This window comes from Sorex fumeus, unplaced genomic scaffold (genome assembly GCF_029834395.1).
Source record: "Sorex fumeus unplaced genomic scaffold, SorFum_2.1 ptg000051l, whole genome shotgun sequence".
In the NCBI taxonomy this organism is placed as follows: Eukaryota; Metazoa; Chordata; class Mammalia; order Eulipotyphla; family Soricidae; genus Sorex; species Sorex fumeus.
This window is the reverse complement of record NW_026606108.1, coordinates 36,402,410-36,415,595: the sequence shown is the minus strand read 5'-3', so window position 1 is coordinate 36,415,595 and position 13,186 is coordinate 36,402,410. Positions and strand designations below refer to the sequence as shown.

General features: G+C 49.4%; 1 protein-coding gene across 1 annotated transcript in view; it reads left to right on the top strand.

Moving 5' to 3' along the window:
- Window positions 1-13,186, top strand: part of SPOCK1 (SPARC (osteonectin), cwcv and kazal like domains proteoglycan 1) — a 445,128-nt gene that overhangs the window by 335,990 nt on the left and 95,952 nt on the right. Inside the window, exon 5 of the mRNA XM_056124356.1 lies at window positions 2,020-2,146. Coding sequence (XP_055980331.1) covers window positions 2,020-2,146 — 127 coding nt within the window. The remainder of the gene's footprint in view (window positions 1-2,019; window positions 2,147-13,186) is intronic.

The window sequence follows — 13,186 nt, the reverse complement described above, 5'->3', positions numbered from 1 at the left end:
CCTCAGCTGCTGGGGAAGAGGGGAGCAGGGTGGTGGGGGAGAAGGTCCCTAGTGACAGAGATGTAGCTGCCCCACAGTTTCTGAGCTAAGTATCTCAATGGGGCAAGAGGCATGAGGTGGGCTGGAAGGGTAAGTATGGGGAACCCCAGTAGGCTTAGTCTTCACTCATCTTTGTGAGTTGAACCAGCCCAGTTAGCCTTTCCTCTCCTCCATTTATAAAGCGAGTGCTTGGGCTAGGTGACCCCAAAGCTCCACCCTCCTGCCATGCCCTCTTGTTCTGTGACAGCAAGTTCAGTCCCTTAGCTATCAGCTTGGGGTCCCCCAGTGGCTACAGGCTCATGCTTTGGGGGCATGTCATGCCTTGCAGCTCCCCAGGCTACCTTCCTCCTCGCCCTACCTTCTCTGGATCACTGGGGGAGCTCGAGGGAGGATGAGCAGCCCCTGGGTGCAGGCGTTTGCTCTCTCCATCCTCCTCGAGAGCTTCCTGGCCTTCCCAGGCAGCCTGGAGTTTACCTCAGGGAAGCCTGAGATTCCTGCTCCACACCCTGGAATTCCTTCTTGGGGTCCCTCCTGGGCACATGAGGGCACCGTCCAAACCCAGGACCTCAGGCTGAAGCTGTGATTCCATGCAAACAGTCATTGCCCCTGCCAGCCACCTTGCGGGAGACAGAGATCACCTGCTTGCCTTTGCCTGCTGCTTTGGTCTGAGCTCTGTGTGCATGGCAGCTCCCGCCCTTCTCGTCCCACCCACTGACGAAGTTTCTTGTTCAGCATGGGAAGAGGGAGATGCAGAGGCTTAAGGGATGGAAAGGGACGTGTTGCCCAAATTGCCACCAAGGGAGAGGCCGTGCCGAGACTTGAACTTTTGACTTTGACACCAGAGCCCGAACATGAGCCCCTCAGGCAGGAGAGCCAGTGCAGAGCCCTGCTGACATCTGACAGCCAGAGGGGTGTTGACCCTCATCCCCTGTGGCTGTGGGGGTCACTCTAGCAGGATGGTCAGGGGAGTGGCTTCTCCTGAGAAGTGGGGAGGTGTGGAGGGGGAGGCAGTCACTGGAGGACTAAATTGCCTTGGTTCATGATTGGGGCCGGGGTTCCTCGCCTGGACGTAAGCATCCTAATGGCACCATCTATCATGATGACATGGGTCAGGGCGGGAGACCCCGGGCCGGGAGGGAAGAGTGGAATTCTGATGATTTTCACAGTTGAAAGTGACATCATCCCCTCCCCCCAAGCCTTTCTTTCAGCGGTCCCTGCTCTGAAATTGCTTGAAAATGTACCCCTGTGTTGCAAACCATAATATCCAAAAGGAGAGAGAGAGTAAAAGGGATTGTCCCTGCCACAGAATCAGGGGGCAGGGGGGAAGGGGAACTGGGTGGGGTAGCGGGAGGGTTACTGGGAACATTGGTGGTGGAGAATGGGCACTGGTAGAGGGAGCAGTACTTGATCATTGTATGACTGAAACATAATCACGAAAGTTTGTAACTCTATAACTATCTCATGGTAATTCATTTAAATTTTTTTTTAAATTTTAAAAAATTAAAAAAGGAAGAAAATGTGCCCCAGGTGCCTTTCCACCAAGGGATCAAGTTGCTCATTTGCTTGCCTTGGAAGATGTGTTTCTTGCTTGGCCGGGTGCTGGGTCCTCGAGGAGGCTTGAGCTCCTGGATACCTTCCTGGGTTCCTGGGAGGGACTTTGCCCCAACCTCAGGGACTCAGGGAGTCCCATGGCCCCAGTATGTGAGTCTGTCTTCCCTAACATGAATGTGTTTTTATTCAAGAGGTTGTGTTTGACAGCCTTTTTAATGGCCACATTGTTTTCTCTCTGTCCATCTGGTGGGTTGGATGCAGACTTTGAGAGCAAGATTTCCTGCCTCAGGTCAGTGAGCTGGAACAAACAGGAGTGCTGGCGAGGACCACACTTGCCTGACTGTCTCCACGGCCCTTGGTTCATGTGCAGGAAAGATTCCAGGGTTCCGGAGCATCAGCTAACCAATCTGCTCTTCTCTCCTTCCTCAGGCAGAAGAAGGGAAACGTGGCCCACAAACACTGGGTGGCACCTGCCAGTCTGGTCAAGTGCAAGCCCTGTCCCGCGGCACAGGCAGCCATGGTCTGTGGCTCTGATGGCCACACCTACACTTCCAAGGTCAGTTGACTCCCTTCTCCTATGGTTGTTTGGTTGGTTTTGGTTTGGGGGCCACACCCAGCAGTGCTCACGGGCTACTCCTAAGTAGCTTGTGCTTGGGGGTCACCACTGGTGGTGCTGGGGGATCAAATGGTGCTTGGGATGGAATCAGGTCCCCTCATGCAGAGCATGCGCCCAGCCCATTGAGCCAGATCTGTGTGTGTGTATGTGTGTGTGTGTGTAATTTAAAATGTTCCTTGTCCAGCATGGATTCCTGGAATAACATGGTCCCTTGAAACTTTTTTTCAAAAAATGAAAAAAGAAAGGTTCTATGTCTGCTCATTCTGAAGTGTCCCTCTGCCCAAATGGAAGCCTGTGAATGCGCCCACCCTGGAGAAACTGCCCCACAGCAGCCCCAAAGTTTTTCTCTGCTCAAGGAAACAAGGCGAATCAAAGCGCCACGTCCTCTGAATCTGACTGGTCAGGGCTTGGTGGAGACGGGGTGGGGGTGTTTCTGAGTAGCATGTGATCCTGAAGTGATTCAAGAAAAGTCTCTGGTGGAGGTGAGGTAGTGCATCAGTCCAAAGATGCTAGTACCATATTGCTCAGTTGATGGGGGGCATGGGCAGGGACACCTTTAGGGGCATTTTCCATTTGTTTGAGGAAGGAAGATTTCTAAGCTGGTGAATGAAATTTTTTTCTAAAAAGGGGTATAAGGCACAAACAGTCTGGGACCCTCTGCAGCTCTGAACAGTGCACGGTGGGTAGTGCAGAGCTCCTCAGGTGTCCCTGGGGATAGTGGGGGGGACACACGGTGACCATTCATTTTAATTCAAACCAATAAAAAGATAAACAGTTTCATAGGAAAATGAGCTAGGACTGAGGGGAGCTTTTCATTTGTGTTGGGGGCCTGTGTGGGAATTTGAGCCACACCCCACAATGCTCAGGGGCTACTCTAGGCCCTGGTTCTGTGCTCAGGTGATCATATGTGATACTGTGTGGGCCGTGTGCAAAACCAGCACCTTCACCCCAGTATGATCTCTCTGGCCCTGTCCAATCTCTCTAGCACCTTAGGATCCCTCGGACCACTGTTCAATTGCTCAGTTGTACTGTTATTCTGACTCTGTAGATTGTTCCAGCCCCTAAATGAACTCTCAGTTCTCTGTCTATAGCTCTGGCCCCTGTGCATAATGAAGGGGAGAAGGGAAGTCGCAGGACTTACAGGTGCATGCATGTTCTCTTAGCCAGGAGGTGCGTTCGCCCCTGCTCCTGCCAATACTGTACTGTGGAAGTCGAGGGTTCCCGGGAGTTCTGACTCCTGCACCCCTTCTCCAGTCAGAGCTATCCCCATTTGCTCTCTCAATGGGGGTTTTCCCCTGGGGAGTGCATTTGCACTGTGCCCTTGGGGGTGGAAGGTGATGGTTCCCGGTGGCATCACGGTCACCCCTGTTTCTCAGGGTCCGGTGCCTCCCTGCCCTCTGCACACACAGTCCACAGCTGTCAGCTCTGGGAGCCCCTCACTATCCTGACCTCCCACCCCCACATTCCTCATCCCCAGTCTCTAGTCTGGAGGTGGGGCACTGCCATTCCCTGCCCTGCCTGTGCCATGAATATTTTATTCACCGAATGTGCACTGTGAATTTCCCCCAGATTTTCTCATTCTATGGAAATTCAAGAATAGAAAACCCAAAAGGAGGTCTGCCTGTGCTCACCCTAGGATTTAGGCTCCCTGCCATTGCTGCCGCTTGCTGAGTTCCTGTATTCCCTTCATGGGAGTTATTTGAGTGCCTGGGATAAGCCAGGTGCGGTGTGGGATGCAGGGAAACTCAGCATGGGAATTGGAGCACCAGCTCTGCTCTGAGAACCCAGGACTCCCTGACACTTCTGCCCTCAAAACCCAGCTGCTCTGTCCAAGTGCACAGGTGGTCTATCCTGGCTGAGCGGCTATGGCCAGCCACCCCATCCCTGAACCCCGGGGAATGGAATCACCATTTGAAAGCATTTGTAGCCTCAGGGATGTTCCCTTCTGACATCCCTGGCCAGTCTGGGATGGGGATTTGCAGGGACCTGCATGGATCACTTCTATCCTGGATTCTGCAAGGCTCTGAGGGAGCTCAGGGTCTTCACTTAAGGCTCACCTGTCAATGGGCATCTGGAGCTCCTGTCAAAAGGCAGATGATGCCAGGGTGTCTGAGTGACATTGATTTCTAGCCTGTTCCAGGCCCACACTGCTGACCCAGACCACACTTTATGTCAAGACATCTTCAGTTTTGTTTGGGTTTTTGTAAGGGCCACTCCTGGCAGAGTTTAGCTGGTGCAACCAATAGTGCTTGGGGGACAGCAGGGCCACTCTGAATGTCCAGTCTGATTGGAGACCACTGAAGCCATCCTGGGAGTACTGGGGGGAGGGTGCTTCAGTCTAGGAATGGAACTCAGGGCCTTGCACATGTGGGTGTTTGCTCCCTCACTTCACTGTTTGTTGTTTCATTTGGGAAAGGAGGGGGGTCTCACTTGTTTCATTTGGGAAAGGTTCAGGGGTGGGGGTGGGGGGGCACCAGTGACTCTCAGCCAACAGGTTGATTCAATGCTAGAACCCAGGGTTGTGCTGCTGATAGAACCCTGTAGAGCCAGGAATACTCAAGGCCACCTCGGCACTTATGGTGGGCCTCCAGTACTGTACCCCACCATGTTTAGGGAAGCATGTGTCGCTGGGACTTGAACCTGTGTGCCACTCATGTGCCCTAACCACTGTGCTCTCTCCCAGGCCCCTGTTAGCATTGTTGAGCACCTGCTTAGACCTCTGTCCTCTGCTGACCCTGTCTGCTCCCTCCAAAGCCCCTGTTCCTCTGACAGGGAGGAGAAGTAGTGTGGCCACAGGACTCTGTATGTGCAGTCCCTAACTTCCAAGTTCTCAGGGATCTTTCCTCAGGCTGCAAGAACCCTCCAGAGCCCATCACTCTGTGGGTCCCTTGTGACATGCCAGAGGAAACTTGCCCTGATCAGGGGCTCATAGACTTTTTGATTGAGCACCAGTGTTGTTGCAGGCACTGAGTGGAGCATGGCCGAGGGGCAGTGGTGAGTGACACAGATGCCCCTGAAACACAGATATGTGCAAAACCAACAATGCTGTCACCTGATAAATGTTGCAGAGGAAATAAGTGATGTGCCTGGGAGACAAAGCAGTCAAGGGGACGATAGAGAAAGCCCTTTCTGAAGAGGTGGTCTTCAGCCCAAGATGGGGGCACCAAGGGCAAGGCTTCAAGGCGGGATGTTGAGTCTGAAGATCTGAGAGGGTATCAGACAGCTGGGGTGGGGAGGGAAGAGGGAGGGTCTTGAGATGAGGGGGAGTAGGTACAAGGTCAAGAATCTTCTGAGAGGGAACAGCTAGTAGAAACTGGATAGTGAAGATTTTTCTGCAATACCAGCATGGAGGGACACTTGTCACTCTATATCCCACCACCACCACCAAGGATGGAGTGTTTGGGTCACACTCAGTGGTGCTCAGGACTTACTCCTGGCTCTATGCTTGAGGATCACTCCTGACAGGCGTGGGGAACCATTTTGGGTGCCAAGTCAAACCTGGGTTGGCTTCCAAGAAGCATGTCCTGCACTAAGAATGGATGTTTGAATTGGGGACCAGAGCATTGCAGCTTCCCTGGTTTGGAGAAGTCAGCTGACTCCCAAGAAAAAGGGACCAATCACTCAGCAGTGATCTGAGGAGTGGGAGGAGGTGACAGGAGCAAGGTGGGGTTAGAGGATGTGGGGGTCCCTTCTACTTTGTAGGTGAGGAGCTGGAGATGAGAGAAAGGAGGCCATTGGCAGAGGGCCCACGGCCTCACTGTGGTGCATGTTGGAAGGGGCTGGGGACAGCTAGCCTGGAAGTCTCCTCTTGCAGGCCCTTGAAGGCCCCGTGAGGGGTTGGACTTGGCCTGCAGAGAAGCTGGGAGTTGATGAAAGATTTATGTGCTTGAATTTGCTTGTGCTGGCTGCAGTGCAGGACCTGGAAGAGGACAGGGTGGTGGCTGAGGAACTGGCGGTGTGAGCAAGGTCTGGGCTTGTACAGTGATTGCAGGAAAGAGAGAGAAGTTATTCTTTTCTCCCATTTTTTTTCTTTTTGTCTTTATTTGGGACCCACCCAGCAGTGCTCAGAGGCTATATTCCTGGTTCTGTGCTGACAGATCATTCCTGGTAGTGCTCAGTGGAGCAAATGTGTTCTGGGGATCCAACTAGAACCAGCTGCATGCAAAGCAAATGCCCTACCCACTGCACAAACTCTGGCCCCAGAGAGAGACCATAGTGGGCCTTGGCAGTTCTCTGGGTTTTGATAGTGAAAGGCAGATGAGCGCGGAGCTCCTTTGCCTGGGTTGTGCTGAGGACAACTGGCAAATTCTCGTGCCAACAGCTTGCAGTCTTGAGCCTGGAACTGGGACCAGCTCCTTGAGATGCCACTTCCACCCTCTCCTGTTCCCATGCAGAAAGCTCAGTGGGGTTGACTGCGTGCACTCCTAGTCTGACCCATCAGGAGAGTATTGCTGCTGTTTGTTGGAATCCAGCCAGCCCTGGATGGGAGATTGCGGCTGTGTGTATTGGGGGTGAGTGGAGGAGTTAATTTCAGCTTCTCTTGCTTTGGAGAGAGAAATATTTGGGAATATGTGCATGCATATGGAGGGCTTCTGGGGTGCTAGAGGCTCAGAAGGTGCAGGGGCGGGAGAACCCGGCTGCTCCAGGGCCTGGCCCTGCTTGTTTCTGTGTACCCCCATCACACACACTACCCCTTGGATTTCATGACTGTCTCAGTGACCACCCCCAGACTCCCCAACCTCAGATGGCAGGACTGTACCTGATCCTGTACATCCAAAAGCCATGAGTACCCCAACCTTTGATGGGAGCATTCTCCAAGGGCATCGGTGACACCCCAGAACCGGCTTGGTTTCCTGGCGTGGGCACAGCTGTGTGGAATTGGAAGCCAGCAGGCAAACAGCCCGCCTTGCTCTCCCCCCCTACCCACCAGTGTTGACTTCCTAAATCACTGTTAAACAATTAGCAAATGGCTCTTTCTGTCTGGAAGCTGGAGGAGGCGGAGGGATGGGAGCCACGGGGGATGCTGGTTCTCCATGTGCACTCGTGGGGGTAGGCGCGCAGAGGGGGGAACGTGCTTTACTGCTTTACAGAGTTGGCATTTCTTTCAACATATTGTCGCTGCAGATTATATTATTTTCAGAGTCATCTTAATAGTTTGCAACCACTGCTGCAGAGGAAAGGTCATGTTTGAAGTGCTTGGCAAATGGGGTCTCCGTTGGCCGGTCTGTGTGGGAGAGAGCAAATCCCGGCCTGGATGTGAGACTTCTCGGGATGAATTCCCGCACAGGCTCCCCCAGACTGGGCCAGCCCCAGAACCCAGGCAGATGGGGGGAGGGGGAGGCGGAGGGACAGCTTCCCAAGACTACTCTGCTTTGGGGGTAGATCTAAGCAGGTCCATGTTTTCAGGGATGTTGGGTGTGGGAATAACGCCCTGGCTCCTTCAAAATGCTGAGAGGTGTCTTCTGCAAATGGTTCCTTGAGCATCCTGCTTCTGACTCAGCAGAACTTGGAATGGTGGGGAAGCAGAGGTGAGAGGCTCATTCATTCACACCAGCTGTGCTCGCAGCCGGCGACAAAGCTTCCCAGTTTTAGTCACGGTACCTGAAAGCAAAGGAGAAACGCCCACCACGCTACTTGCTGTGTAACTCTTAGAGCTACCCGAAGCCCAGCCCAGTGGATGTTCTCAGGGAGAACAGAGTCCAGTGACAGTGGTCCAGAGGATTCTGAAGGGCCTGATCATCAGTTTCTTCACTTTGATTTTCTGTCGCTTATAAAAAAAAAAAAAGCCAACAAAAAAGGGGCCAGAGAGATAGTGCAGGGGCTCAGACACTTGCTTCATGGGCACTTTGTTTTGGTGTGATCCTCAGCACCTTATATTTTCCCTCCTGAGTACAGACCTGGAGACTCCTGAGCACTCCAGTAAAAGCCTAACATGGTGGGACCTGAGCAGCTGCATCTTCAGGCCCTTACATTTGATCACTGGTTTGAGAATCACAGGAAGCCTCTGAGCACTTGCTCTGAGAGTCTTCCCCAACCACACACACATACACACACACACACACACACACACACACACACACACACACGTCAAGAAGAGATGTTCTGACTTTGGGGAAAAACTCAGAGGCATCTACCCAATTCTAGGCAGCTTGGGGTTGTTCATCTGAAGTATGGGAATCCCCCTGGGCAGAAGTTCCAGCTTGGCCTGTCCCCCTCAGGTCTAGTTTGTTTTCAGCTTCCGTTCCTCAGTTTGGCATAACTGGGTAATGAGAGAGTGTTCATAATACCCCAAACCTCAGCTGTTAGTTTAAACAGGATTCTTGCCCTCCTTTTTTCACCATCTCCTTTTTTCTTTCCATAGGCTTTTGGAAAGGAGAATGCATGAATCATATTTAAAATATTAATGTGGATTACTCTGGATATAGGTTCTAGCTGCTATAACAAAATACAAAGTGAAACAGAGGCTTAAGTAGGATAAAGTTCTATTTCTCCCCCATGTAAGCCTTCCAGAGGTAAGCAAACCATGACTACAAGGCTGCATTTAGGGTGTCAATGAGTGGGTTCACTTGTCCTGTCCATTTTCAGCAGTTAACATTGTTGAACTTACACCTCTTAGTCCAGGATGGCACCACAGCCAGAAAGAAGGAGGAAAAAGAAGGGACATAATCTGGAAGTTGCCTAATATTGCTCCCGCTCTCATCCTATTGGTCAAAATAAAGCCATGGTAGTAACTGCAAAGAAGCCTGGAAAGTGTAGTTTTAATTCTGAGCAGCTAAAATTTGAGTTCCATCAGTAAAGGAAGAGAATGCTCATTAGGGTTATCTAGTGCACTCTACCATAGTAATATTTTAAAGAGTAACAGCAAAAAACTATTGCAGCATTTAATTCTTGGCTATGTCATTATGCTAAGTGCCACCGAAATGTATTTTCTCTGTTAGTCCATCAAATTCTCACAACAAGCCTGAGGTAGATGCCATTGTCTGTCCCAAATTAAAGGCTGGATCTAGAAAGTATTTCCACCATCAGCCTAGCTTATACATGGCAGAGTAAAGCTTGAATCTCTTTTGCTTCCATGAGTGAAAGCCCTTTGAAAAGTCATGTAGAACACCAGCTGTGTCATCAGAATCTTTCGATTTCGAGTGACAGAACCACAACCCCAACGTAGCTTAATCCAGAACTGAAGATTTACTGGCACACACGGCCAGGGCTCTGAGGAAGAAGCGATCTCCGTGCTGCCAGCGCTCCCTCTCCTTCTGGCTCTCGTCTGTGCGTGTCTGCTTGGCTTCCTTCTGCTTTGTTTCCTCAGCAGAGAATATGATTCTTGACAGCCTGAGATGCGTTTGCTTCTTGCTTAGAAATGCTACCCAATTTGCCAGCGCTTCCATTTCATTCCCAGGGAAGGGTGAAGAGGTGACAATTTGGGATTTATGTAGGGCTTGGGGTGAAGGTCTAAGTCCAACTTTGCAGGGAGATCAAGCATCCTCTCCCACCCAGAGGCACCCGTTACCCCAAAAGTCTTGAGTTTCTGTTGTCCACCACAGGAGACTTAGCAGCACACATTCTGATTTTTGTTCTCTGTTCTCAGCCAGGGATTTCCCAGATATCTGACAGCTCACCTCATTTAAAGCTTCTTTTTAATATCTGGATTTTTAAAAAATAGTTTTCAGGGTTTCCAGCCCTCACCATGAGGCTGTGAGGACTCATTCCCACACAGACAGTTTCCCATAGGGAGTACTAATAGCTCCAGCAGAAGTGCGAATTTCACTGTGGTGAAATCCAGAGTAAATAAATGGCCTTTGTGGGTAGCATGGGCTCAAGAAGTCTTTGCCAACAAGAGGCTGCTTAGATCTCAGGGCCCCAGAAGCCCCAACTAAAAGTGAATGTTACTTTTAGCCCTGGTGGATGTGAGTAGAAGAGGTTCAGTCCATTGTACCCAGAAATATATGTTGAAGTGGGGGCATGGAGGAAGTATGGTGTCTTCTCTACTTCACCTCTTCTGGGTTAGAAAATCAGGTCCATGCTTGTGGGCTATGGAGAAGGGCCAGGCTGAATGGTTAAGGGGACTTCAGCCAGAAAGAAAAAAAAAGCCAAACATGAGACAAGTAGCTAGTCCTGCTGGACCTCCTTTGGGGGGGGGGGCTGGAGGGGCAGTGCAGTGTGTAGGGTGCTTGCCTTGATGTCTGATCCTGGGACCCCATATGGTCCCCTGAGCACCACCAGGAATGTTCCCTGAGTGCAGAGCCAGGAGTATTTCCTGAGTACAGCCGGGTGTGACCCCCAAACAAAAAAAAGAACCTCCCTTTGGAATGTCTTATCCCCACTGAAAGAGATTGGTATGTGCTGATCTTTCCCAGAGAGAAGGAAGCAAGACCCGCTTCCAGTGAGTCCCTTCTGGGCCGTGCTGAGATGGTCCCCATTTACGTGGCTGGATAGCTCCTCTGAGTGCCAGTGCACAGCTGGGCAGTGCACAAGGCATTGGGAGAGGTTTGCTTTCCACATCAGCCTTCCTCCAGGCCTGTGCATAGGAAATTGGGGAAAACTGTGGTTGGTGCACAGGTTCAGCCCCGCCTTTGAAGGTCTCTGTGCTCAGCACCTCCCTGGACAGATCCCTGCCCCTCAGGAAGGCTGCAACCCTCTCGGCAAGGGAAAGGAGGTTGTTCTGTTCCATGCACTATCTAAAAAGATTCCAAAATGTTTCATTTGTTTTTTAAAAGAGGGAAAAAGAATCCAACTTGCTTGGGTGTAAATGGGAGCCATTTATGGCATTTATTAAAGCTATTTCTCTCCATCCGCAGTGATGGTGTCAATTCATGGTAAATTTGAACCCAGCAAATATCTCCTCATTCCCTCACATAACCGACCAGCCTTAGCCCAAGGGGGTGAGAATGAGATCAGTTTCTGCAAGCATTACCCATGTCTGGTGCGGAAATGTTCTCTTTGGAAAATGTCACGAGAAAGTCTGGCTGTCCTCATTTGAGTAGTATGTCAACTGGGAACAAGTTGTTGGTTTCCTTTAAAGAAAACCAAAAGCAACATGATCATGAACTTAATTAAAGTTGTTTGCAATGATTTAATTGTATTTATAGCTCAGTGCATAGTCAATCTGGCCAGGGACCTTTCTGTCTTCAGAAGGATTGGTTGGCAGATGTCTCCAGTGCTTTGCAATTTTACCTAATCCTTAATTTCATCTCCTTTTGAGGCAAAGATGAGCATCGTCATGTTTAGGTAATTGCTTCAGCAAATGGTTTAATTGTGCATTCAATGGGACTCACAAGAAGGAGGTTAGTCTTTCAAATGAATTTTTAACAAAAGTGCTAACTAATTTCATGGCCTTCCACTCAGGACATTTGAGGAAAAGAAATGAAAACCCATTCTTCAAATATTAGCTAAATGCATGTTAGCATATAGAAAATAGAAATAAAGTGGTAAAATAATTAGTTGAATTGCCTCCCCTGCTCTAACTTCCTAGCTGATCTGCATGAGGAAGTCCTCTCTGCAACGGTGTCATTTTCGTGGCTGAGTTTTCACCATGGAGGTGTTTGAACATCTGTGCTTTCTGAAAATGTCAAAATAATCATTTTGCCTGAAAGTTTATTCTTGGGAGCCAAAGAGACTGTTACCCTGGCTTATTTCGAGATGAAATGAATGCTTAGTGGAACGGAGGACAGATGTGTCCTGTGAACAGGAGGAAACATTTCAACATCAAGCCAAAAAGGCTTTAGAAGAATTCTGAATTAAAATGATGCTGAATCTAGTTTATTTTAGATGTGCTCTGTCCTTAACTAGATAACTAGTCTGCCTGGTGAATAAGACATGTCTGATCTCATATGCTCTCTATGCTTATATTCTATAGTAACACAGTATGTCTTCCTGCTTCTGGAAGTGCTCAAGCCAGAGTCATTTTTAATGATACTCATATGTTTGATATTCAAGAAGGTGATTATATATTCTATTGTGGGTGTGCATGTGTGTGTGTGCACCTGTGTTGCTGGGCATGGACACAGGCCTTGTATATGTGAGGTATATGTTCTACTTGACCTTGTCATCGCAGACTTTATCATCTACTTTTTTAAAAAAGAATTTCTTGTCTTGCAAATGCCCTTTCATTTCCTCTTCTTCTGGCAAAAACAAAAACAAAACAACTCTCCTTGAGTTGAGTGAACGGGACAAGCTAGGGGAGGATCATGTGATTAAAGGAGGACACGTGTGTTAGAGGGAGCCAATGGAATCCTTTAACTGGACTGAAATATGGGCACTGGCTGATTTCTCTGGATTTCTAAACTGGGTGTAAATGAATCTGGGCTCTCAGGATACTTGTTCTCTGCTAAAGAGAGAAAGCCTCTTTGAGAGAAGGAAGTTAAACAGAGACAAAGATGAGACAGATTAAACAGAGAACTATAAACCCTAAACTTGTGCTTCTTTCTCTTGGGTTCACACCTTGAATTAAAGGGAAGATACACTTTTTGAAAACAGTTGGTAAAGCAAAGCAAGACAATACTACTTGTCATTTTCAACCTAGACACGCAAACTCATGTGCTCCTTCTCTCTCCCTCCCCCCACCTCTGTGTGTGTATGTATGTATGTATGTATGTATCTCAAAGATCAATAATAAAAGGTGGGAGGGGGTATCAATCTGGGAATCAAATCCAGAACCTTATGCATACAAGGCATGTGTTCTACTGCTGAGTTGCATACTTGAACCCTGTTAAAATTTCCCACAAAGGACCTCCACTCATCCATATAGGGTAACATGGTATAAAACATTACATAGCCAACCAGGAAAAGCAGACATTCACTGCTCTGGATAGGTGTTAGAATGCCATGCATGTGACTGGCAGTCCAAGTGTGGACTTACTCTCTTGTATTTTTGTCATGCTATAAAGAGCCTGCAGTTGGTAAATTGGCTTAGTGTGGTTGTGGATGGGGGATGCACTCGGGCCTCTGGAAAAACAAGAGTGAATCCTCTCTGGAGGGGTGAAC